Source organism: Aethalodelphis obliquidens, unplaced genomic scaffold (genome assembly GCF_003676395.1).
Source record: "Aethalodelphis obliquidens isolate GAN/ISIS:26980383/991018 unplaced genomic scaffold, ASM367639v1 scaffold20, whole genome shotgun sequence".
Lineage (NCBI taxonomy): Eukaryota > Metazoa > Chordata > Mammalia > Artiodactyla > Delphinidae > Aethalodelphis > Aethalodelphis obliquidens.
The window spans coordinates 1,047,581-1,073,394 of record NW_020837964.1 but is presented as its reverse complement, the minus strand read 5'-3'; the positions used below and the strand labels follow the sequence as shown (position 1 = coordinate 1,073,394).

The following is a 25,814-nucleotide window of genomic DNA, read 5'->3' as shown; positions in this document are numbered from 1 at the left end:
GAGCACGTTTCGGGGCAATGAGTTTAGGGGCCCAGGAGTGCGTGGCCTCAGCAGTTCTCGATCAGCTACGATGCCCGCTTTGGAGCCTCAGTCCCCACACCTGTGACGCACGTCAGCTCTAAGGGCTGTGGGGCTGCAGGGCAGTTGTCTGCACCCCCCTGCCACTTTCACCTGCTGATTGACACCTACTGTGTGTAAGGTCCAGGAAGAGGGGAGGGGTCTCAGAAGGCTACCGGAGGAGGTAACCTTTATCTTGAGCTTGGAAGGAGTCTTCAATCAGCACTTACTGAGTTTCTGCCCTGTGCCCAGGACCGGGATCAGAGCTGTGAACAAAATGGATAGCTCCCCACCTGCCCCGTGGGTGACCGACCACCACGGCCCCATCAGCGAAGCCCTGGGCCGGTTGGTGGTGAAGGGATAAGGGAAGGGAGAGGGGCTGCAGTGGTGGCCACCTGGGCACCACCTGAGTGGCCATCCGGGGCCCAGTGCTCCAGGCAGAGGGGATGGCCTGTGCAGAGGCTGAGAAGGTGGCCTGCCTGTGCCCGGGGGGCAGTGTGGCTGGAGCCCAGTGGACGGGGTGACAAGGGCCACAGCAGGTGCGGGCGGGGGCCGGAGACAGTGTCCGTCCTGGGCTATGGGAGCCTGTGGGCTCCGAGCCGGGCACCGGGCGGGACAGGGCAGTGCTGGGAGTGGTCTGGGAGTGGGGGCGGAGGAACGGTGGGCCGACTGGATTTATGCTGAAGACGAAGAGTGTTGGCTGACAGGCAGTGTGCCCTCCAGGCCAGAGGTCCCTAGAGACCCCCAGCTCTGAAAGTGTGAGAGCAGGAGGCGAGCGATTTAAGGGCTTTTCCAGACTTCGGGGGAGTGGGTGCCGGGGAAGGAAGGGGCTTCCCAGGCTGGGGTGTGAGCTGAAGCCAGGCAAAGCTTCGGGGCCACAGGGGCTCCTGGGCCCGCCATGGCTACTGTGGTGTGTGTGCGGTGTGTGCGCGGGGGCATGTATGGTGTGTGGGTGTGTACGTGTTAACCGAACCCACTTTGGGTTCACTCACCCGCTGATGACTCCCCCACCCTCCCTCCCTCCCTCCCTCTGTCTTTAAAAGCCTTTCCCTGAAAGCCACCAGGGAGTTGGGGGGGGGTCTTTTGAGCACGAGCTGCCCGGACTCCTTGCTTGGTGCCTGCAGTAAACCCTGCACCTGCCTTCACCACGACGCATGTCAGCAGACTGGCTTTGCTGTGCAGGGGTGAGCAGACCCGAGTTTGGTTTGGTAACAATTTTGGGACCTGGCTGGAGCGGAAGTCCCAAGTGGGCACCTTGCCCACGGCACACTGGCCCCAGGGTGGTCCAAGGGGTGCTGCAGCAGGTGAGTCCTAGCAGGTCAGGGAGCTGGGAGGACACACACACCCTCCCCCCAGACCTGAGACGTTCTTTTCCAGCGTAGAAACACAAACAGTTGGAATTCCAGATACGTGTTTCATGGAACAGGCGATGCACTGAGATCCCAGTGCCAGTGAGGAAGATGACAGCCCTGTTGCCGGTGAACCTGAAGGAGTCTGCAGAAAAGGGGGTGCCCTGGGCTGGGGGCTGCCCACCCCCACCCGTCTGCAGGAGAAGCCCTCGAAGCTTTGGCGGGACGGGAGTGGCTCGAGGCCCTGGTCACACGACCTCATCAGTCACCGGCATGGGGTTTTCCTGGGGGCCACCCACAGGGACCCCCGCCACCTCCTCCTCACTCGGCTTCTTGCGGGCCTCGGCTGGTGGCCGGGGCGGGGGGTTGCTGGGTGGCTGCTTGATGGTGCCCCCCACCTGCGGCCGCTCCTTGGGCTTGGTCTCGATGGGGGTCCAGTGCTCCCCGTGGATAGCCGCCTGCAGGACATGGAAGGGCTGGGCTGGGGTCCTCCCAGGCCGCCCCGCCCCGCCATACGGCCTCCCCGCCCCTGCACTCCCCCACCCCCGCCAGAAGCCAGGACACGACCGAATTCAGTGAGACCTGAGGGGACTGGAGCTCAGAGAGGTTATTTGATAGGCCTGAGGCCACACAGTCAGAACCCAGCTATTTCACCACAACACAAGGGGCCCCACAAGAGCGAGGGGTGCTGAACCCCGGGGCTCCTGAAAGATCCCCTGGAGGCAGCTTCCAGGTGCACAGCCCAAGGCCAGCCTTCTTCCCAGGGACTAAGGGCCAGGAGCAGGCCAGAAGCCCAGGCCTGAGTGGCCATGATGCTGAACTGAGGCCGGCAGCTCTGGGGGAGGCGGGTGGGGAGAGGCCCAGGAGGGTGGCCACGGAGGCCAGGGGCCCAGGTGTGTTGAGGAGGAAGAGTGCACGGCCCAGGGAATTTGCTGAAATGCAGACTCCAGGGCCAGAGGCCAAGTGGACCTGAGAACGTGTATCTTTCATTTTGTCTCCCCTAATACATTAGTTGATACAAAAAACACGTGACAGCATAGACTTTATGAAGCATAAGAATAAAGTGAATTTCTAGAATCACGCCTGCTAAGTTAAAAACTAGAACACTGGGGCTTCCCTGGTGGCACAGTGGTTAAGAATCCGCCTGCCAATGCAGGGGACATGGGTTCGGGCCCTGGTCTGGCAAGATCCCACATGCCGCGGAGCAACTAAGCACGTGCACCACAACTACTGAGCCTGTGCTCTAGAGCCCGCGTGCCACAACTACTGAGCCCTCGTGCCACAACTACTGAGGCCCACGAGCCACGACTACTAAAGCCCGTGAACCACAACTACTGAAGCCCGCACGCCTAGAGCCTGTGAGCCACAACGAAGAGTAGCCCCCGCTCTCTGCAACTACAGAAAGCCCGTGTGCAGCAACGAAGACCCGACGCAGCCAACAAATTAATTAATTAAGAGAAAAAAAAAACCAAACTAGAACACTCTATCCCAGAAGGTAAAACTAGAAAGTTGAAGGAAAATAATGGAGGAAAATATGGCCTACGGGCAGGAAAAGCCATTTTTAAAAAGCACAAACTATAAAGCAAATAAATATATTAGACAGACAGACTTCTGCTCAGTGAAGAATTCACGGACAAAGTTAGATCCTTAATAGAGAAGGAGGAAGTATCCACAGTGGCTAAAACTTACAAAGGATTCACAATTAAAATACACACGACACTCCTGCAAACTAACAAGAAAAAGACAAAACCCCCGTAGGAAAATGGGCAAGAGGTCTGACCAGGCAGCGCAGAAGCACTGAGACAGCTGAAGCGAATGAGGCGGCGGCCAGCTCGTCATCAGCGGAGCAATCAAGTCGAAATCATCAGGCCCTGTCGGCCTGACTGAAGCTGGTGGCCGTGGTGGGGCTGGAACCGCGGCTCGGCGGGTCAGGGGCACCACGCGCAGGAGAACAGCGAGCATCCGGCAGCCTGCGCCTGGTGGGGCCCCCGCCCCATCCCTACCGCCCCCTGCCCTGCCCAGCCTCACTGACAAGGGGCCCCTGGACGAACCTGGACTCCAGGCAAACCCAGCCCCAAGGGTTTTGCACATGGCATCTGCCCTGCTCACGAGCTCCTGACGGCATCCCGAACTGGATGAGAAACCTTTGAGCAGCGGATCCCAGTCCAGGCCGGGCCTGCCGGCTGTGTGACCTGGGCCAGCCACGTCCCCTCTCTGAGCTTCCACCGCTTGTCTGTGAAGTGGGGGCCCCACCTCCCACCACGCAGGGCTGCAGCGCAGGTTACAGAGGATGTAGGGGAACGGCCAGCACGTTAGATGGGCCAGAATGGAGGCTACATTGGAACTGTCCCCACGACGTGAGCAAGGACACGGGCTCGGCCTGCAGGGCCAGCCACGGGGCCAAGGCTGTCAAGGACCGGAGGACGCTACTCACCAGCAGGTAGATGCTGCTTGCGATGGCCAAGCAGGCTGTGCCCAGGATGGTGGCGAGCAGGAAGCCGGCAGGTACCGACAGCCTGGGGAGGGGGTGGAGGACGGAAGACAGTCAGAAGGGGGGTCTGCAGCCCCAGGCCTTGGTCAGAGACCACAGGATCTCAGGACAAAGCCCCCAGGACCTTGAGCGGAGGGGATGCCCACTGCTGCCCAGGCTGGGCTTCTAACTTCGGCCCCGGAGCTGTTCTCTGCCTGGTTTGCACAGGGCAAACCGGGCAGACATAGGGGCAGGGCGCTGGGCCCCCCGCCGCCACCCAGGGAGGAGGCCCAAGCAGCTGCAGGGGCGCTGCGCGTGGCGGTCTCCCCGGCGGCGACCACCAGACTCACTGTGGGACGGCTGAGCAGAACCGCCCAGCTGAGCCCAGTCAACCCCAGAACACTGATTATTCCTGACTTAAGCTACCAGGCTGGGGTGAATCATTACCCTGTAAGTAATGACAGATACAGGTTTAGGGAACCTCTGGCAGAGCCCGGGAGGGGCCTAACTTGACCCCAGCAGTCCTCTGCCGGCGGTGCTGGTGATCCCAAGTGGGCAGAGACTCACCCAAGGTGAAGGAAGGCCCGGACGTAGTAATTGCTGGTGAGGGGCCCGAACACCTTCACCGCTCTGGTCAGGTACTTCTGTCCGCTAGGCAGAGGGAGGGAGGGGAGACAGACTGCGTCCAGCTCAGCACACCCCACCGCCCACCCCCGCCCAGAGCGCCCGGCTCTTCCTCCCAGGGGCCCAGGGGCTCAGCGGCTGGGCAGACACCCAGTGGGCTGGCGCTGGGGACAGGACCAGGCTCCCGCGTGGTTACGGCTCCTGGGGAGGCCGCCAGGGCAGGGCGGGGCGACTCACCACCTCTCCATGGTGGAGCCCTTGCTCCTCTTACCCCGCGGGTACTCTAGCAGGCAGATCAACACACCTGCCGCTCTGAAGCTGCGGTTAAGGAAGAGCCCAGCTCAGCCTGAGGGGCCGCAGTGAGCCCCCTTTGCTGATGAGAAAAGAGAGAGGTGCGGCCGCTGCCTGAGGTCACGCAGCTGGGAAACAGCTGGACGGGATTCCCATAGCTCTGGCCACTTTGCTGCCTCCTTTGCTGTCCTGTGCCCTCCCTCCCCCCCATGCCTGCCTTGGCCTCCAGAGAGCCTGTAACAGCTGAGCTGGCGGGGGGAAGGGGGGACCCGGTCCCCTCGTGGATAGGCCCGGCCGGCTAGGGAGGGTGGCTGATAGACGGGGGTGTGGAGGGGATCCCGAGCATTCCCGAGGCCTCAGTGCCACCCTCAGGGGGCACTGATACCTCCCACCCCGCCAGGGCCCAGCCCGGTGGTCTGTCACCTCCCTGCTATGAGCCCCTCCTGCCTTCCAGGGGCAGCGGCATCTCTACCCCCCCGCCCCGACCTGGGGTGTGCAGCGGGAGGATACATGGAGTATGCGCCCAGGTACCACTGGGCAAACTGGCCGGCCGTGGCCACAATGCCCCCGGTGATGAGGACTGTGGACAGAGGAGAAGCAGGTTAGCAGGTGCCCCACCCCACGCCTGCAGGGGCTCCGGCCGCCCCCCTGTGCTCCCCCTCCCCCAGAGGGGCCACCAGTGCACCACAGAGCTGCCCTCTGTCCGCCACCGTGTTAGCCCAGGAAGGGGACCCAGGTGGGTGCAGCCCCTGGCCGGTGATGGGGAATGGCCGTAGGCATGGGGGTCGGGACGCCTTCCCCTGGGAAGCAGCATTCGAGCCAGGGAGGGGCCTGAGGAGCTGCTGAGGGATGTGTGGGAGAGGAAAGGCCTGGGCTCCAGCCTGGACACGCTCCCCAGGCCCCTGACCCTCAACACGCTGAGTGTTGGCTCGATGCATTTAAAGACTGCACTGTTGGTTGCTGACTCTGTACCGGCTGCGTGGACGTTCTCTCCCGGCTGGGGGTGTCCTGGACGCCCCCATTCGTGTGTTTTGTCTCATGCAGTTCTGAGTGGACTTGGTCTCTCCAGCCCTTTACCTGCAGCCCTGTGTGCGCCTGCCGCGAGCAAGCGTATCTCTGGCTTTCCTCCCCAGTAATTTTTTTCTTTTCTATTGCGGTAAAATCAGTGAACAGCTCAGTGCCGTGAAGCACATTCACATTGTTTTGACACCGTCACCACCAACTGGCCCCAGGATTTCCAGTCATTTATTGAGGTATAACGATTACATAAAGTGCACAGACTTTTTACATGTGTGACCCCCTACGTGACCTCCCTGAATCAAGATTCCCGCCACCCCAGAAAGTTCCACGAGGGCCCTTTTTTCCTGAACCGAAGGTTTGTCCAGGCCCTTCCTGCGGTGGTTTGCGTGGAGCTCCAGCTCACTCTTTGTCTTGTTGGGTAGTTTCCTACTGTGTGAATCCGCCACGATGTGTTTATCCATTCTCCTGTCTTTGGGACGTGTCAGTTGCTTCTGGTCGTGGGCTGTAATGGATAAGCCGATAGAGCTAGATTCTTTATGGTTTAAGCAATCTGATAGTGAATTTAACACCTTTTATCGACTGTGCTTGCAGGTAACTTACTTTGCTCTCTTGTGTTTTCTCTTGAAGTAGCTTTTCTGTTGCTTCTTCTGCCTTCTGCTGACTTGATCAAACTTTAATTTTAAAATTCCTCTTCCTGAACCGCATGTGGACTTTAGAAGGTTTAACTTCAGTCTCACCCCAAACTACCCACGGTTATTAATGATTTACAGCCAGTGTCTTCACGCTGGCGCTGCCGTCCTTCTCTCTGGATCCAGCAACGCTCTCGCTGTAGCACATCCTTCAGTAGTTCTTTCCGGTGACCTGAACTTCCTGGTCAGTGGGCCCTGTGGCAGCCCCCCCCACCCCATGCGCAGTACAGGCCTGAGTTTCCAGCGGTTTTGTCTTGTTCGAGACTTTCTTCGTCCAGGCTCCAGTGGCAGATGGCACAGTTCCTTGTGGGGGATGATCTTTTGGTCTGTTTCTTCCCGGCTCTGGCCTCAGAATCTCACCGGGTAAAAGCCCTGACTCCTGGCACCCCTCCCTTCAGCCCCTGAACCCGCATCATCTTCCGCAGGTGTCAGGCTCAGCTACGTTCATGTTCACGCTTGCTGTGCTGTCGGCGCCTCCCTGAGCTGCAGGAGGGAAGGGACATCTCCCCTGCCTTCAGGCAGCACCATGGCCACTCGACCTGGGGGTGTAACTTCCTTGGCCTGGGCCTCTATCACCAGCAAGAGCCTCAGCTCCCATGGGGCTGTGGTCTCACGATGGGGATGGAAACTTCAGCTAGTGGTGAGCAAGGTGAACGTGGGCAGAGGTGCTGGCTACGTCAGGCTGTGCGCTCTGGAAAGACTTCTCCGAAGCCGCTTCCGCAAAGGCCAGGGTGGGTGGGCCCCAGAGGACTAGAGGGCCAGGGGTGGAGCGGTCGGAATTGGAGGGGACATGGTCTGATTAGATGGGACTTTCTACAATAAAAAGGGCGCACGGGCTGCTGGGCCGCTCGTCGGGCCTGGCCTGGTCAGCCCGGAGGGCTGGAGTTAGTACTGAATCGGGAGGAAAAGTCAGCAAAAGGAGGAATTTGGAGCCAAAAGGGGGAACTTCTGACAAACCGACCCTTCTGATGGTGGAGGAAGCTGAGCCATAGTCATTGCAGGGGGGGTGGGGGGGGAGACCACAGCTCTGGGCAGAAGTGAGGAGAGCCAGGTACTGACCCACTGAGTTCTCAGCCACTGAGACGCCAGAAGGGGGCCTGTCTGCCTGGGCACAAATCTTGGGGCTGGTGCCCCAAAGCTGCCCACCTCCCAAAACGCAACCTTACAATGCTCCCCTCCGCACCCAGCTCTGCCGGCTCCTCCAGTCCCCAGGATGGGCGTGGGGGCCTCGGGGTGGGTCCCAGATAAGCGGGGGTGGGCTGAGACCCTCCTCATCACCGTATCCCCCAGTCCTCCCACCCGCCCACTCGGACTAGGTGTGGGGCCTTCCTGGGAGGGGCAGAGCCATGAGCGGCTTCTTCTTGCTTCAGGCCTCGCCGCCTCCTGAGAGGTTCCTGCGTCTGTACAGCACGGGCTTCCGCCCCATGAGCGCAGGGCGGCAGGGTGACGGCGCCGTCCCTCCCCAGAAGCAGCCGCAGGGAGCTGGGTGGGAGGAGGTCACATGGCTGTTTCCAGCCGCCTTGTGCAATGGCCTTCTGAGCAGACTCAGGCCTGGGCCCCAGAGACAGAGCGGTCGCCCCCCATGGGCCAAGTCCAAGGCCAGGAGGCAGGAGGAGCCCACCTCCACACCCCAGGACCCCCAGGGCAGGAGGGGCCAGTCCAGACAGGGGTGGGTCAGGCCAGGTTTTCCCAACCCTGCTGGGCAGTGACTCTCCGGAAACCACCGGGGGCTAACGCTTCTTCCCCCGACTGTAACTTCCTCTTGTGACGGGGTGGGGTGGGGGTGGGGGTGGAAGAGTGAAGGGACAGAGGATGGGGTGTGGGTGTGCACGGGTCTGCAGGGGCAGGAGGGCCCCGGATCCCCCTCCCCAGCTCCAAGGCTCCGCTAGGAGGCTGCTGCCTGCTCCCAACACAGGCCCCCAGACTCCTTGCCGCTGGAGTCTCCAGTCTCGAGGCCCCCACCCCCAGGCCTCAGTTCCCACTTCCTGGCCTGCAGCCCAGGGTCTCTGGCTCCTCAGGACCCTCTCCCGCCCCCTCTCCAGCCTGAGCCCTCCCCCTTTCCTCGGCCATAGCCTGAGGCCTCCAGGCCCCCACTTCCCCAGCCCGGGCTCCAGCCTGGACTGCCGCGGCACCCCTCACCCCAGGCGCAGCTGCCCTCTGCAGCCCCGCCCCCAGTGCGGCAGCCCCCCACTCACTCAGGCCGGACGCCAGCGCCTGCTCGTTGGCCCACATGGCCCACTCGATCTGCCCCATGGTAGCGGCCCGGCTCGGACACGGCTAAGGCACTTCGGATCCCGCGTCCCCAGAGCTCCGCCTGCCTCCCGCCCCGAGTCCCCCGAGTCCCCCGAGTTCCGGCACCGCCCGGCCCCGCCCCGCCGCTGGCCCCGCCCCAGCCCCGGTTCCCCAGGTGGCAGGCAGGCCTGGGGGCAGGTGGGGTCCCGGTGCTCCCGGGAGCCGCGTCCCCCACCCCCGCCACGAGAGCCTGGAACCTGGAGCTCAGGAAGGGGCCCTACCCAGCCGGCCCAGGCCTTCCCCCGTGCAGACCCAGCCAGCTCGGCCGCGGTGGACTCGAGTGGGGGCGGGGCTTCCAGCCAGGACCCCTGAGCCTCGTGTCAGCGCAGGCCCAGCCTCCGCCTCATCTGGCCCTGGGCTAGCGCGGGTGTGGACAGGTGTGGCCTCTGCAGGCAACCCTTTGCTCAGAGGCTAATTTGGGAGGGGTGGTGCTGAGAGTGTGGGAGGCTTCTGGGAAAATCCGGAGTGCAGGGGTGCTGGGCAGTCCTCTCACCTCCCTCCTCTGACCCCCCTTCAGGGTCAAGGTCAGAGCGCTCAGATGCCCTCCCCCTCCTCCCCCCAGCTGGTTAGGACAATGGGGAGGGGTGCGAAAGGGGAGGTCGCTCAGCTCAGAGGAATGGAGAAGCTCACTTGGAGCGAGGGCTCTGGTCGCAGACCCACAGCTTCGGGCTGAGTAGGGGCTCCTGCCCGCAAAGCCGCTTCCCACCTCCCTTCCTGGACGGAGCTTAGAGCCAGGCCCAAACCGCGTCCCCAGCCCGTCAGCCTGAGTGACCACGTCCACCACGGTGGTGGCCATGGCCATGGGGCAGGGTCAGCTGAGCACCCCATATGTGGCTGGGCAACAGAGGGCGAGCTGGGGGCAGAAGTCGAGTCCCCAGCCCCATCTCCCGCCGTGCCCTCCCAGCCCCCTCGGTGAGCTCTGCCTGGACCAGGAGAAAGCACGCTCGTCGAACTGCCTTTACTGCGGCCTTGGTGCTGCTCCCCGGTCCCCACAGACACAACGCGGGTCTTTCTGTGAAGACACCCTGTACCCACTCGGGGGCCTGGGCTCAGGGTCAGGCGGAGCACTTCACGGGGGTGTCCTGAGGTCGCACCCTGTGCGGTGGCCCGTGCTCCAGCTCCGAGGGGGGACCCCTGACACGCCATCATCTCCAGTGGTCAAGCTGCTGTTGGGGGCAGTGGGAGTGACCCCCGAGTTCAGGGCCAGAGCCCTTTATTGGCGATGCACTGGCAGCTCCCCACTGGCCGGCTCGGTCCCCCAGTGCTTGGATCCGGAACCAGGCTCCCATCTCAGCAAGGTGCTGGGCGCAGGTCGGGGAAAGGTGAGACACCTGGCGGCCCTGCTCCTGACCGCCTGGGCACCTGCAGGCGTTGTCCCACTGTCCAACTAGGCCACAGCCCGGAGCCAGGCGGCCACGCACAAATCCCAACAAGCACGCCGGGCAGCCGCCACACCCGGTTCCCAGTCCCAGCAAAGCGGCCTCTTCTCCCGGTGGCGGCCAGGGCTCCGTCGAGGAGGCGGTCAGGCGGCTGCCTTCGGCAGACCATCGGGACCCAGGAGGTGAGCGCCAGGATCATCCAGGACTTGAGGCCCGGGTCCCACCTAGGGGGGTGAGGAATCAACGTCAGGGCAGGTGACAGGGAGCGACTTCCTTCCAGGAAGTGCCGGTCAGATAACACCCTGTTGGTGACGCCGGGCCCAGGGCCCAATCCTCCAGCACAGCCTCGGCCCCTCCGGGCAGACCTGGGGTGGACGGTAGAGGCCAAGGCCTGGGTGCACAGGTCACAGGTCTGGGAATTGGATGGATGTGGCGGAAAGCCCGGCCCTGCCACCCGAGTAGGGACCCTGATCTGTTCTGGGGGTCCCCACATTCCAGACCCACCCTCCCCTCCCCTCAGCCTGGGCCTGAGCCCGCAGGGCACGTGCGGTGCGCGGCCAGGACTCACCTGAGTGGCAATGATGTATTTGATGCCCCCGGGGGTGGGGTCCGTACCCAGCGCAGCCTTAAGCTCATCCGAGAGCGGGACAGGCTCCACGGGCAGCCCCTTCAGAAACCTAGGAGACAAGGCAGGACTGGACGGGGAGGGCAGGGATGGGGCACGTGCAGAACAGGCAGATCCGGGACGGAACACGAAGTGGCGGCCGGGGGCAGGGGGGTCGTGACTGCCGACGGAGTCGGGGCCTCTGGGGCTGACGGACGAGGGTGCCCAGCACGTTCTTAATGCCCCGGGCTGTACACCGCAGAGCGGTTAAATGGTGGCTTGACGTCACGAGCACTGACCAGGCACACAGACGCCGCGCGGGAAGGCCGAGGGCCTGGCGCCGTCGCTGAGGGGAGGGTTTCGGGAAAGCTCCACGAGGCTTTGGCGCCGCCTCTCACCCTGGCCCACGGCTGCTGCTGCGCCCGTTGGGGGACACAGCTTAAGAAGCAAAGGCCTCAGCTGACGCTCGGGTTGGTGTTAAACCTACGAACCACCCCAGGGCGATGAGTCCTCGGTCGTGGGGCCGGTCCCACGTGGTGTGGAAGGTAGCACCCGGCTCTTCCCACCAGGAGTGGCACCGCCCCCCCGGGTGACAGATGAAAGGGCCCCACCCACACTTCCCGTGCCCCTCGCGGGCAGGCGTCCCCTCACTGAGAACTGGGTCCCTTAAACAGCGGCGAGGAAGAAATCCAGACGCCCCGCCGTCACAGGAGATGCGGGCGGCACGTGCGCGCCCCCGGGGCTGGACCGAGGGGAGTAGCGCCCGCGATCACACAGAGGCAGACGTGGGACACACCGCCTGCCGTGGCCTCCCAGGAGGGGACCCACAACTCACTTGTCTCCGTTCAACTCGGGGGGGAAGGTGTGCCTCACGGCAGCCACAAACTCGGCCACAGTGTCGTCCAGGGTGAAGATCACAGCGTTGGCGCCCGCGTCAAACGTGTACGCCACCTGGAACCACAAGGTCAGACCGGCTCAGACCAGCCCCCGGTGCCTGCTGGCCACCCGCTCGAGACGAGGGTGGGGGGCCGTGCAACCAAAACGAGAGCGAGAGGGAGATGCGGCCCCCGGAGGAGGGCTCACGGCCCGGGGCGCCCCGCCCGCCCCTGCCTTGGTCTGCCCGTGGTGCGCGTTGAAGCAGTGCGCCAGCTGAATGATGCGCCGGGACGTGTCGTTGAGGTAGGAGATGGGCGGGAAGGTGTCCATGCAGGTGGCGTGGAACTGGTTGCTGTCCTTCATGGTCAACTGGCCGAAGGCCTGGAAGTCGCGCTCCCTGACACAGCGGGTCATCTCGGCCATGCGTGCCGGCACCAGCGCCTCGGCCCGGAACTGCAAGGCAGGCGGCCTCTCCGTGAGCCGAGCAGAGCCACGGGGCCCGGCTTCCAAGCGCCCCGGGAGCCACCCGCCCAGCCGGCCGCGGCCTCACCCTGAGCAGGGCGCTGGTCTCCACGCTGGTCTGCATGCCCACCGTGCTGCCCGTCGGCTTCTTCTCGGTGCTCACCTGTGGCGAGGGAGGGAGGTGTGCGCCACGCCCACGGCCCCAGGAGCTGCGGAGGCCCTCCCGCCCCCAGCTTGGCCCTCCAGCTCACCACGAGGATGAGGACACGGAGTTCCGGCCAGTGTGACTCGGGGGCCACCTGACGGGCGATGCTGTCCTTCCCGTCGGCCCGCTCCCCCATCTGCCACTCCACGAAGCCGCCGTACAGGCTGCGGCAGGCGCTGCCCGAGCCCCTGCGGGCCACTTCCGACAGGTCACTCTCCACGCCATAGACCCGGGCCAGGGCGTAGGCTGCAGGCAGTGATGGGGGCGGGGAGGCTCAGACAGGCTGGAGGGGCACCGGCCTGTGCTCAGTGCCACGGGAGGGGGGCATCTGGGGGAAGGAGGCTCGGCCCCCAGCTCCACGGCTGGCATCCAACACCCACGTGCTCACACACTCAGCCTCCGCAGGGGGCTCTGGCGGGAGGGGAAGCCCCCTGGGGACTGGGAGGCCTGTGTGCCGAGGGGCCAGAGAAAGCTTCTCTGAAAAGCTCTGAGGGGTGCTGACTGAGGCAGGGCCCAAGCACGGAGAGCAAAAAGTGTGCATGCACGCCTGGGGCTGCTGGCAGCGCTGGGCATAGGGCCAGAACTGGTCAAGGGTCTGATGCCAGGATGTGGACCTGGGGGTCCACGAGGCAGGCCGTCTGCCCCCAGTGCAGCCTGGCTCACTGGTCTTAGGCTACATGGAGGACGTGACTCAGCTGCCCACCTCTGTGGTAAGTGCCTTTGCCCCCAGCTTGGGGGTGGGGGTCCCTGCTGGAGAGTGAGCCAACAGAGAGGAGGGCAGAGCAGAGATTCAGAGGGAGAGATGGGTTCCCAGTAGGCCGTCTGAGAGCCTGGAGCTGGCCACAGCCCTTGGGATTCTGCTACGTAATCATCCCCACTTAGTTTAAGCCAGTTTGAGGGGCGTTCTGTCACGCACACGGTCCTATACACGGAGCTCAGCATTCAGACATATTGCACAGCCGAGGCCACGGCCCTATGCCTGGGGCACAGCACTGGGACCCATCCCGGGCACCCACCTAGGCAGGCGTAGCCTGCCGCTGAGGAGGCCAGGCCCGCGGCCGTGGGGAAGTTGTTCACCGAGGCCACGTGCACCTTGTAGCTGAGGCTGAGGGGCAGCGGGTCCTCGTGGCCGTCGCTCCTCCGCTTGCGGGCCAGGCGACGGACTGCAGGGACAGAAGACAACGCCATGGGTAAGCATGGTGGGACCGGCCTCTGTCTGAGCTCCACATGCAGACCTCCTTCTCGGGAGATCCCAGGCCCCAGGCCCAGACCCAGCTGTGCTGACGGGCGTCCGCGGCCCCTGGGGCGTGGGGGAGGTACTGGGGGTGGGGTGGGGGGTGGCGGCGGCAGCGCCTTCTGTGCACTCGGACCCGCCCAGCACGAGGAAGGGGCACAGGGGAAGGAGCGGGCCTGGCCTGACCCCAGCATCCCCGGGGCCCCCACTCACTCTCCCTCAGGCAGGCCTGGAGGCGCGGTTGCCCCACGTCCTCTTCCCGGCCATTTAGCCAAATCCGGTCCTCTGTGAAGTCCCTGCTGATGGCGGCCGTTGTGGTGGTTTTTAACTGGGAAAGAAAGTGCAGGGCCTCCTGGGTGGCGGGCATCGGCCAAGCACCCCTCTCTGCAGGGGCCTTTCCGGCCCTGGTCCCTCCTGGGCGCCCACTCAGGGCAGTGGCTTTGCTGGAGGTGAAGGCCAAGGCGGGCCGGGCTCAGGCAGTGGGAACACCCCATGGGCGTCTACTACCCAAGGCACGGCCCATACTCCCATCTCCTGGCAGAGAATGCAGGGCAGGGGCCTCCTAGGAGGGGGCCAGGCATGTGCATGCCTGTGCGCTGGGCACTCCTCACAGCGGGTGATGGGTCGAGCAGCGTTTGTTGGCTGGGGATATACCGCCACCATCTGTAAACAAAGGTTTTGTAGATATTTTTTCGGTGTGTATCGCCAGCCCAGGCTCACCTGATCCTGGTGCAACGTGACGCTCAGAGAGGAGTTGATGGGCAGGATCAGCTCCTCGTCTCGCTTTCCCCCTGGAACACATGGCCCACGGCAAAGCCAGTCAGTGTCCCAGCCCAGCAGACTGGCGCACTGTTGCTCCCGCCCACCAACGCCCCACCCCTCCCCACCCCCACTGCCACCCCACAGCTCTCCAGCTGCCTGGACCCAGCTCTCTCACTGTACAATCTAAGTCCTCTTCCTGCTGTGCCCCCACCTTCAGGAAGCCCTCCTGGATTGCTCCCCCACTTCACTTAGCTCCCGAGAGCAGTGCTGGACCCCTTGCCTCACTGCTTCTTTCACTCATTCAACAAATAGCCGTGCTGAGTGCTCTGATTATAAGGCCCTTGCCTTTTCCTCCCAAACAGGAGCCCCAGTTACTGAAAACTCTTCAAATCTCCCTGTTCGTACACCCTAGAGACAGCATTCCCCCCACTTCCGCTGAGCACTTCCACTCCTGTCATATCACAGCAAACACAGGAAACCTTCCAGAAAGTCCAAAATTTCAAATCCATTGTTAGGCACAGGTGCTGCACTAGTGAGCAAGGAGAGCGAATCCCAAGAGCATTCCTGAGACCAGAACCAGACAGACACGGAGAGCAGGTCGAGGTGGCAGAGTGGGCGTGATCATGGGAGCCAAGCCCCCGCGGGGACGCGCGTCCTGTATGGACTGTGTCTCCCGCTGTCTAGCCCCGCGGGGACGGACGTCCCGTAAGGACAGTGCCCCCAGGTGTCCCGGCTGCAGGTGGTGCCCAGCTCCGCGATCGCACTGCCCTGCCAGATGGAGGGCGCGGCGGGTCCTCATACCTGCACGCGGACACACAATCTCATCCAGACGAGGGCCCAGTCCACCTGCCGCGGGCGGAGGACCCGGTCCACCGCCCAAACCGGCCCCTCCGAGCCTCAGTTTCCCCGTACGCAAGGCCCCCACATCCCGGGCCCCGAGGCCCGCCACTCACAGTACTTGATGACCGCGATGTTGACCGGCGCGGTGCAGGTCACCACCTCGAGCCGCTTCTCCGAGGCCATGGCCGAAAAACAGCGCGATCCCAGCTCCCGGCAGCAGGCCTTTCCGACCCGCGCCGCAGCCAGCCCCACGATTGGTCCGCGTCGCCCCACCTGCTCGCGTGCCGCCCAATCAGCGGCGGGCCCTGTCCACGCTCCACTTCTCAGCCAATGAGCGGGATCGGACGATGGACTGCCGAAGCTGAGCCCGCCCCCGCTGGCCAGCGGACGCGCTCCGGCTCTGCGCAGGCGCGGGGATCTGTCCCAACGGGGTGTCCGCGCAGGCGCCGGCTCTGCGCAGGCGCGGGGTGTGCGCAGGCGCGTGGCGGCGGCCCTACCGGGAGCGCGCGGGTCCCTGAGGTGGAAGACTCGAGGTGAAAGCTGAACTCAGCCCGGCAGGACGCGGGCCCCGCCGCCCGGGGTTCCCATAGACTCTCCACCCCCTGGGCGACCAGTTCCTGGGCGGCCGGCTGCTAAGGGAGGAGCTCCTTCGGAGATAGGTGCTTTCAAACCCCGCTCCCATTTTAAGCAAGGATTCTTTTTTCCTGGTTGAAATGGGTTGCCACATTTATATTGACTCTTTTATTGCTGTAAAATGTACCATTTTGACCACTTTTAAGCGTGCAGTTCTGTGGCATTAAGTATCTTTATATCGCTGGGCGACCATCCCCACCCTCCACCTCCGGAACGTTTTCATTTTCTTAAACTGGAACTGTATTCCTTACACAGTAACTCCCAATTGCCCCCTTCCCTTCGTAAAAATTTATTTTTAGTTTTAAAATGATTCAGGTGTCAGTGAAGATAGGAGTATGTGATATAAATTCTCCCACTCTGGGGGCTGCCCCCCCCCAGTTCCGTTCCTGAAAGTATCAGCAAATAGCTTTCTTCCCCTTCGGTGTTTCTTGGAGATCATCCCCGACGATCTAGACTTGCCGTAACTTGTCCACCGTGTCCCCTGTTGGTTGGCAGTCGGGTTGTTACCAATGTTTGGACACAAGCTGCTTTTTTGTGCAAGTGTGAGGTCTTCTGTGGGAGGAATCCCTGGAATTGGCATTGCTGGGCCCAGCAGGATGTGCCTGAAGTAACGTTGATAGCTCTTGGCAAGCTCCCTCCGGAAGCTCCATTGATCATTGAAGCCCAGCCACAAAAGTAAGGGAGCCCGAACCTTCCCCGGCACGGCGGCTCCCCCTCTGCCTGACGCGTGAAAAATGGTATCTCACTGCCGTTTACAGCTGTGTTTCTGCTGGTGGTTATTTTAAGGTTTTCTTGGAATCGCTTTTCGGTTTCATGCAAAGCCACTGAAACCTTTTTGAAGAGTTGCTGGTGGATTCCTCTGGACAGCGGTCGCGGTGTGTTCTCTGAGCCACAGAAGAAGGGTCACCCGTGAACCTCAGTGATTTATGCTGTGCCGTGGTAGTGATGTGAGGGACGGCACAGACGTTCATGACACATCTGTTTTGCGCCAGGTATTGTGCTAGGTGCTCCACCCTACATCACCTGGGTAACTTCAGTTTTATGGTTTATAATTTAAGTATTTACCGTAGAGTGAATGCCACCCCAGATTCGTATGTTGAAACCTAACCCCCCAGTGTGATGGCGTTAGGAGGGGGGCCTCTGGGGGTGATGAGGTCATGGGGATGGAGCCCTCATAAAAGGGACCCCTCACCCCTTCTTCCAGGTGAGGAAACAACAGGAAGACACCACCCGGGAACCTGGAAGGGGCTCTCACCAGACACTGAATCTGCCAGCACCTTGACCTTGGACTTCCAGCCTCCAGAACTGTGAGAGCTCAGTGGTAGTTGTTTAAGCTGCCAGCCTGTGGTGGTGTTTGGGATAGCATCTTGAACAGACGTAGACAGTACTACATGGACGTGATTTAGAGAGTGAATTACCAGATCCCCTTCTATACCCCCCGCCCAGGTTCCAGCTCACCAAAGGCGGCCACTTTTAAATCTCTTATATTTCTCCGTGTTTCTAAATAATCTGCTTCTTTTCCCTCTTTCTTTCTCTCTTTCCTTTATTTCCGTTTTCGATGGTGTCTGTTGATTACCACTAAGTAGGAATGAGGAATTCTCTTCCTTCCTCCCCCATACAGTTAAATGTTCTCAGTGTTATGATGGTGTAAACCATGTTCACGGTTGAACGTGTAGGCATAAATGCCTGACTGTGTGCATGTGGGCAAAGGGCCCCTTATGTAGTGGGGAACCTTGAACAAACAAGCCCCCTGAAGGAGGGCTGGACGTAGACCCCCAGGCTGACACCGTGAGCCCCAGGTCTCCTGAATGGTCAGTCTACATGCATGTATAAGATAAACTCATCACAGGGCCTCTATTTTCTTTTTATTTCTTTTTTTTTTTTTTTTTTTGTCAGAGAGGTGTGGGTTAATGCCTGTTGGGTCATGGTGAGGGTGAGAAACCAGATGGAGAAACTTTAAGACACACGTCCACACGTTCTGATTTGCTCCGTTCAAACGTGTTTCACAGGCGTGGTGGTAGGTGCAGGGAAAACGGAGTCAGCTTGAATTGTCAAGGTCGAGGGGCAACAGCGAAGCCTGGAGCATCTCCCATAGTCCTCAGATTTCCTGTCTTGTTTCAAAGCATTTTTTTTTCATGTGGTGAAATATGCGTAACGTAAACTTTACCATCTTAACCGTTTTCAAGTGCAGCTCAGGGGCAATGAGGGCACTCACGTTGCTGTGCGGCCATCACCACCATCATCTCCAGAGCTCTCTGATCTTCCCAAACGGAGACTCTGTCCCCACTGAATGCTGACTGCCCACCCCTCCTCCAGCCCCTGGCAGCCACCCTTCTACTCTCTGTGTCTGAATGTGTCCACTCCAGGGGCCTCATGTAAGTGGAATCCTATAGGATTTGTCCCTCTGTGTCTGGCTTATGTCACTGAGCATAATGTCCTCAGGGTCCATCCACGCGGTAGCAGGTGCCAGGATTTCCTTCCTTTTTAAGGCTGAGTGATACTGTTCCGTGGTGTGGACGGACCATTGCTTATCCATTTATCCATCAGTGGATTTCTGTGGTGCTTCTGCCTGTTGGCTGTTGTGAGGAATGCTGCTGTGAACGTGGGTGTCAAACATCCCTTCAAGTTCCTGCTTTCAGTTCTTTTGGGTAGAATTGCCCAGTGGTAGGATTGCTGGCTCATGTGGTAGTTCTGTGTTTAATGTTTTGAGGAACCTCCAGACTGTTCTCCCCGCGCCTGCACCATTTTACATCCCCGCCAGCAGTCACGAGCTTCCCGTTTCTCTGTGTCCCCGCTGACCCTTGTTCTTTTCTTTCGTTCTTTTCTGTGGTAGCCATCCCAAGGGCTGTGAAGTGTGAGCTGGTGTCTCATTGCGGTTTCATGTGCATTCCCAGGTTTCCTTTTATTTGTGGTGATTTCTCAGTGTTGACGAGAGAGCATGTGGGATGGCGTTTCCCAAACGTTGGCATGCGTACCCGTCACCCAGGGAGTGTGCTGCAGTGCAGGTTCTGAGTCAGGAGGTCTGGGAGTCTGCCTGTGTAGCCAGCGCCCCAGGTGTCGACGGCAGAAGCTGCTGGGTGAGGACCACCCCGTGAGTAATAAAGACAGATAACACAGTGCACAGAGGCCCTGCAGTCAGGCCAACCCAGCGTGGGGGTAACTTTCGAAGCCGCAGAGAGCGTGTTTCCTACAGCAGGGCAGTGCTCCCTGAAGGGACTTAGTGGATGGGAGGTGACTTGAAAAGATGATATGTGTCTGTACGTAGATCTTTCCTTATTGCCCTTTCGTTTCAATTCAGTCCACTCTGGAGATCCTCAGCAGCGAGGTTACTCTGGAACCGGGGACGTGTGAAACACCAGGGAGTGAGGCAGTGGGAGATGGAAAGGGAGGGAGTCTCCTGTCCCGGGGGAGATTACCTTGGTGGGCGAGGATTCGCTACTTACAGAGAAGGTGCCATTGCAGAGGTGATGAGGTGCAGGTGGACTCCACCGCGAGGTGGTACACGTGGGCGATGCAGACGGTGTGGTCCAGGGCAAGCGGACGGAAGAGGAGGCCGGGGGGGGCGGAGCGGCGCTGGTGGGGGGGACTGGCAGTGGAGGCGGTGGGAGCCACTGAGCGGGAGAACATAGGAGGAAGCTCCTCTCTCCTCCAGGCCAAGCCAGCAGCCCAGCAGCAGCACCCATTCAGAGCGAGAAGGGCCAGTGCCGCGGATTTCACTGCCCGCCTCGTTTCTCATTGTCCTCTCCGTCACCTTCTGGAGTCCCATGGGGCTTCTCATCTTGAAGGGCTTGAACTCGACGACCTCTAAAGGCCCAGGACTCTGACCCTGCGCCCGCACAGTGAGCCCGTCTCCGTGGGTCCCGGCACTGGCTCGAGGCTTTTCTGCAGAAGACTGGGTGGCAAACACCATTGGCTTCCTGCCTCTTCCAGCTCGGCCGCCGCAACCTGCCTTTGCTGTGGCGGATCCAGAGCAGCGCTAGAAAACGAGCAAGCGACACGGACACGGAGGTGTGCATCTCAGAGAATTTTCAGGCCGCAACGTCTTCTTTTGATTTTGTTGGTATTTTTCTACAGTGGTAAAATACACATGACACACAACGTCCCTTTTAACCGGGTTTGAGTGTTCAGTTCTAAGAGCGTTCACACTGCGGTGCAGCATCACCACCGTCCGCCTCCAGAACTTCCTCACCCTCTTAAACTGAGACTCTGTCCCCAATAAACGCCGACTCCCCGGCCCTCACAGCCACCATCTACTTTCTGTCACTCTGACTTTGGCTCCTTTAGGTCCCCGTGTCAGTGGAATCATGTAGGACCTGCCTTTTTGTGTCTAGTTTATTTCACTGTGCATCGTGTCCTCAGGGTTCACCTGTGTGGCGAGCGTCACGGTTTCCTTCCTTTTTATTGCTGAGCGACGTTCCGTTGTGCAGATGGACCACACTTTATTCATCCATCCGTGGACGCTGGGCTCTTCCACCTCTTGACCATTGTGAATAATGCTGCTATGTCTTTTTTTTTTTTTAATGTCTTTTGTTTTTAATATTTATTGATTGTTTTGGCTGCGCTGGGTCTTAGTTGCGGCAGGTGGGCTCCTTAGTTGCGGCATGCGGACTCTTAGTTGCGGCACGCATGCGGGATCTAGTTCCCTGACCAGGGATCGAACCCGGGCCCCCTGCATTGGGAGCACGGAGTCTTAGCCACTGGACCACCAGGGAAGTCCCTGCTACGTCTTTTGCTTTTCTTTGATATGAGCACCCCCAGCTCTTGGGCTGTCCAAAACAGGTCGGGAGGGCTCCGTTTGGCCCCTGGCCATGGCTCACTGACCCTGCTCTCAAGCAGAACGGTCCCAAGTCACATTCTGTGCTCCGCTTTGCATTGCCTTGTAAGTATCCAGGAACTGCCCACGCTCACCAGCCATCCCCATCTAGAGAAAACATCTCGGTGGAGTGGCCCAGGGCTGAGGGCTCTCGGCTGGACCATGTCCCGGTCATCACTGCAGGGGACGCCCGCCCTACCCTTTTCTTCTTGATAACTTTTTTTCCCCCACAGCCATTGTTTCTGGGTAAAAGTTTTCCTGTTTATTAAGGAACGTTTGATGCACATAAAAGAATACAGGTCACGTGGTCATTTAAAGCGTCAAAAAATGAAGCCCTAGCCTCTACCACTTACTTGGAGAACTCCCACCAGTTTCCCCAAGTACCTGGTGCATCTCCCATCCTGGTCCACTCGCAGATGCAAGGAGGTGGGTGGCCCTCCTTTCTGTGAGGTCTTGTCCCTGCACAGCACTTCCTGTGTCTGAGCCTGGCTCTTCTCGTAGTTATGTCTCTAAGGACCCCTGACTCTTCCTTATAGGATGAATTGAGTGTCAAGATGACCCAGCTGCAGAGGACCTGCTGGCATCCTGGGAAGGTGAGGATGACAGAGTAGTGGGGTTGGTAGCAGAAATGGAGAAACAGAGCTCAGTTCACGCTCCACGCAGAGACTCGTGGGAGGTCACCCCGGCCTTCATACTTTCAGGCTTTCAAAATCACCTTCCGTTGTCTCTCTCTTGAGGGAAGAGTGTAACTTTCTAATAATCACAGAAGGGAAGTTCTGAAGCCTTCGGAGTCCTTCTAAACTTGGCTACGTTGTGCGTGCTTCTCTGATCGTTCACGAACTTTCGTTGGGGTCCTCCTCCAGCAGGGGCTGTATCGGGTGAGGGGGGAGGTTGGCAACCTCCTTGTGGAGGTGAGACAGCTTCTAAAAATTGAACAAAGGGGACTTCCTGGTGGTCCAGCGGTTAAGACTCCGCACTCCCAACGCAGGGGGCCCAGGTTCAATCCCTAGTCAGGGAGCTAGATCCCACGTGCCCCAACTAAAGATCCCGCGTGCCGCAGCTAAGGCTTGGCGCAGTCAAATAAATATTTTTTTAAAAAAAGACTGAACAAAAGCACAGCAGAGAGAGTGGCACGGGAGGCCACAGGTGACAGCGGTGGGTCGCCGGGAGACGCAAATATATGCTGTGGTCCCACGGGCGTGGCGACAGCCTGGAGAACGATGTGATTGTAACTGTGTCTTGAGAGCAAAGCCAGTCGGTGACATGGATGCATTGGAGCGAGGGCTGTCCGTGGCCAGGGAGACCTCTAAAAGGTCACCGCGGTGGTCTGTGACACTGTGCTCTTCTGTGACGTAGGCTAAGGAGATGAAGTGTCACAGACAGCGACAGTCTGGAATGGAAGGTCTGGACCAGCAGGGGAGTGGCAGCGAACAGAGCCTGAGGCCTGGAGGAGTGAGACGGGAAGAAAGCACAGGGCGTGTCGAGGGCCCAGGGCTGGAGACAGAGGGAGGGCAATCGTGGCAAATTCCACCCGTGGAAATTCCGGAAAGCGCCATCGCATCTGTAGTGACAGAAAGCAGACCAGTGGCTCCCGAGGGGGTGGGGTGGGCGGATGAGGAAGGGGCAGGAGCAAGCTTCCTGGGGGTGGGTATGTCCCTTCCGTCGGTGGGGGCGATGGTGTCACAGGTGCGCATCACGTGGACGCCAGCGTGCGTGCAGGTGAGCGTATGCCAGCTTCCTCTCAGTGAAGCAGGTTTGATTGTGCAGGATTTTCTGTGAGGCCCAGGTGGATGACTTTGAACTGAAGGGCTCAGAGGGGGTGGGAGAGGGCTCTCGCTGTCGTCTGAGGATAACACGCTCATGGTGTCAGAGGCGCTGTCTTTGCCCAGCTGCTCATCTAAAAGTACTTGCCTTCAGTCGTGGAACCGAGAGGGCAGCGCGGGAAGAAGTTCCACAAGTGGGGAATGAAGCTGCATCTGGAGGAGGGCGGGGTGTGGGTGGTGAGCCCCCTCCCCTCCTCCTGCTTGCGTCTCTTTTTTCTTTTAATGTATGGATTTTAAATGAATTAATTTATTTATTTGGCTGCGTCCGGTCTTAGTGGCAGCACGCGGAATCTTTGTTGCGGCACGCGGGATCTTTCATTGCAGTACGTGGGCCCATCTTTGCAACATGCAGGCTTCTCTCTAGTTTTGGTGTGCAGGCTCCAGAGCACGCAGCCTCAGGAGTTGTGGCGTGCGGACTCTCTAGGCTCTCTAGTTGTGGCGCGTGAGCTCTAGAGCGTGCCGGTTTAGTTACTCCACGGCATGTGGGATCTTAGTTCCCTGACCAGGGATCGAACCCACGTCCCCTGCGTTGGAAGGCAGATTCTTAACCACTGGACCGCCAGCTAAGTTCCTCGCGTCTGACGTTTGCGTCTCGGGCCTCGAGTATAGGCCCAGCGCACGTATGCACGTGTTCAAGAAGCATGAGTTTCAGGAGTGTCGCCTGAGTGCAGGGCCTCCTGCGGGGCCTGATGCCATCGTGAAGAGACACAGAGGCCCTGTTTCCGCCAGCACCATGGTCTGAGCCCTAACCTCGTCCGTCTGCGTGGCCCCTGCTCCCCCGCATTGAAATGAGTGACGTTTTCCCAGGAGCAGCTCACTCTACCCTGGATCCCACTCCCAGCTGCCGTGTCTGACCCGAGTTTGGATCTCTGCTCTGCCATTGGCCAGTGGGCCTCTCACAGTCCCAGCCTCTGTGCGCTCCCATTCCCTACAGAGTCCTTCCTCTTGGGGCCTGTTGGGAGATGACACAGCTGGCAGGGAGCCAGCACCAGCATCACCCTGCAGGCCCCGTGTTTGGACGTGGGATCTTTACAGAGCGGATTAGACTAAAGTGAAGCCAGAGATAAGAAAAGAGATGAGAAAATAGGACCCAGGGCTTCCCCGGTGGCGCAGTGGTTGAGAGTCCGCCTGCCGATGCGGGGGACACGGGTTCGTGCCCCGGTCCGGGAGGACCCCACATGCCGCGGAGCGGCTGGGCCCGTGAGCCATGGCCACTGGGCCTGCGCATCCGGAGCCTGTGCTCCACAGCGGGAGAGGCCACAACAGTGAGAGGCCCACGTACCAAAAAAAAAAAAGAAAGAAAAGAAAATAGGACCCAGACACATAGGCGGACGACCACGTGAGGAACTGGGGAGAAGCCGGCCTCGGGAGGAGCCACCCTGCCGACCCCTGGATCTGGGACGTCCGGTCTCCAGGACGCTGAGACAGGAAAGGTGTGTGTTGAGCTGCGGGCTTGTGGTACTCTGTCATGGGTTATAACACACCAGTTCCCCAGATCTTAGGAACAAAGGCACAGAGCAGGCTGCTCTGCGTGTGTAACTGTAGCCGTTAACAGGGACCCTCTGTGGGCTCTTCAGCGGCCCCGGGGTTATCCCCGCTCTTGCAGGTGTTTGGCGAATCTTGAGAGGTGCCTTCCGGCCGCGTCTGCCAGCGTCTTGTTGCCGAGCTTCCCGTGAGACGTTTACGGTTCCAACAGACACGCTTAAGGTCTCACTGAGACCCAGGGCGCTGGGCTCCCGGAGGCAGAGTGCGGAGGGCTGTTCACCAGGGGCTGCGGGCTGCCTACCTGCCTTTAGCCCCCAAGCCCGGCTCGCAGCAGCCCACGTCAGCCCTCCTGTGGACCAGGCGCTCCAACCTCCCTTTCCTCTTTCTCCTCAGCTTCTCTGTCCTGTTTCCCAAAGCCCGGTCAGCTCTGAGACGGTGAGTGTCTCCTGCCGTTCTCCTTGCTTCCAGCCCATCTTCCCGCCCCCCCACCAGGCGTGGGAGGGGACCCGCTTCCCATGTGGATTCCAGAGCTCCCCTTCCTGCGCGTCCGGCCACCCTCTGACCGTCTCACCCCACGCCCTGGCCCTGCGTCAAAAACGTATCTGCTCTCCTGATCTGGCGCCTTATTTGTGGTTTCCAAGTGAAAGGAAAGCTCAGGATTGCTTACTGAGCAGCAACGTGGTTTAGGAGCCAAGACTACAGACTCCGGAGCCAGAAATCCCAGCCCTGCCGTGGACCCGCCGTGACACTCTGGACAAGCTGCTTGGGCCCTCAGTGCCACGTCCTCCCTCACGGGGATGAAGCCGTGAGAGGGGTCGTGTCGGCGCCATGCCATGTCCGTCCGCAGTGACTGTTGATTACTGTCGGTCCCCAAAGAAGCTCTCAGTGAGTACAGTCGCCCTTCAGAAGAAACTGTTCATTAAATCAGGAGTAAATAACGCAGCCTCTGCAGCTTCCAGTTTTCTGAAACGAGGGCTCCAGACACGGCGTCGTCCACTATATGCACGAGGCTGAGAAGCCTCGCCAGCTGGGTGGACAGCTGGCATCCCGCCCACACTCCTTGGCCTCCCTGTTCGAGCCAACCGCTGTGGAAAGTATTTCCCTCATCAGGGGACATGTGCACCCGGCTTACCTGCTTCCAGACACCCGCACATGTGGTCCTGCAGCCCGGCTGCCCCTGTACCTAGATCTGGGGCTTGATCCATGCAGCCTGGATAAGCCCAGGAGGCTGCTTGCCGGGCCTCCTGGGGCTGACGACGGTTATCACATCTGTGCTAAGCACAGCAGACCCCTATCCAAGGGCGGGAAAAAGCCGCGATTGTGAGACAAGCCCCAGAGCTGGATCGAAGGGGCAGGAAAGTCTGGTTTAGGCCAAGGCTCGCCCTGGTCCCTCTTTATTCCCCCATTCCCTCCGTGTTTGTCCAGGGCCTGTCCCGGATCAGATAGAGGTTAGGCACGTGGGATGCAGAGGCTGCCGCCACGTGGGGGGTTCGTGGGAGAAAGTGGCCTCGTGTGCGATGCGAAGGGCGACAGGCTTGAACTTGAGACTGCGGGGCAGGCACCCTGTCTGAGGCTGGAACGGCGTGAGCTGAGGAGGTCGTGGAGCCGCCCCTGGGGCACAGGATGCAGGCTGAATGGGAGGTGGCAGCGGGGGCCGGGAGGATCCTTCCACTGTCGGCCTGGGAGGTGGCTGTGAAGGTCGAGGTGAAGATGCTGGTCTGAGAAGGCCTGAGAGGTGCAGCTGGCTGACTGTGGGGTGGGAGGGTGAGTACAGGGCCCGTCTCTCGTGATGCACGTGTGAGGAAACCACGTGGCCTCGGAGAGTCATTTCCGGAGTCAGTGGATAAAGCAAGAAACACGTCAGGGCAGAGCTGCCCCGGGACGGGTGGGCGGCTCCCCGGGCGGC

At 60.4% G+C, this 25,814-nt stretch overlaps 2 protein-coding genes and 2 long non-coding RNA genes across 4 annotated transcripts; 2 read left to right on the top strand and 2 right to left on the bottom strand.

The window, feature by feature from the left end:
• Positions 1-1,451: 1,451 nt before the first annotated feature.
• Positions 1,452-8,829, bottom strand: CYBA (cytochrome b-245 alpha chain). Its single transcript, XM_027119006.1, has 6 exons — positions 8,696-8,829; positions 5,302-5,371; positions 4,738-4,812; positions 4,444-4,527; positions 3,841-3,922; positions 1,452-1,864 (listed from the first exon to the last, which is right to left on the bottom strand). Exons 1-6 carry the CDS (start codon positions 8,751-8,753, stop codon positions 1,655-1,657), a joined length of 579 nt encoding a protein of 192 aa, XP_026974807.1. The 5' UTR covers positions 8,754-8,829; the 3' UTR covers positions 1,452-1,654.
• LOC113626964 (uncharacterized) lies at positions 5,378-24,850 on the top strand. The gene is made up of 2 exons (XR_003435365.1): positions 5,378-6,044; positions 24,302-24,850. It is a non-coding gene; the product is annotated as an uncharacterized LOC113626964 (long non-coding RNA).
• On the bottom strand, positions 9,735-15,374 carry MVD (mevalonate diphosphate decarboxylase). Its single transcript, XM_027118994.1, has 10 exons — positions 15,268-15,374; positions 14,273-14,343; positions 13,766-13,880; positions 13,335-13,481; positions 12,365-12,564; positions 12,202-12,276; positions 11,886-12,104; positions 11,611-11,726; positions 10,740-10,848; positions 9,735-10,395 (listed from the first exon to the last, which is right to left on the bottom strand). The coding sequence occupies exons 1-10, from the start codon at positions 15,335-15,337 to the stop codon at positions 10,315-10,317; spliced, it is 1,203 nt and encodes a 400-aa protein (XP_026974795.1). The 5' UTR covers positions 15,338-15,374; the 3' UTR covers positions 9,735-10,314.
• Positions 15,786-17,967, top strand: LOC113626963 (uncharacterized). The gene is made up of 2 exons (XR_003435364.1): positions 15,786-16,779; positions 16,992-17,967. It is a non-coding gene; the product is annotated as an uncharacterized LOC113626963 (long non-coding RNA).
• Positions 24,851-25,814: the final 964 nt, after the last annotated feature.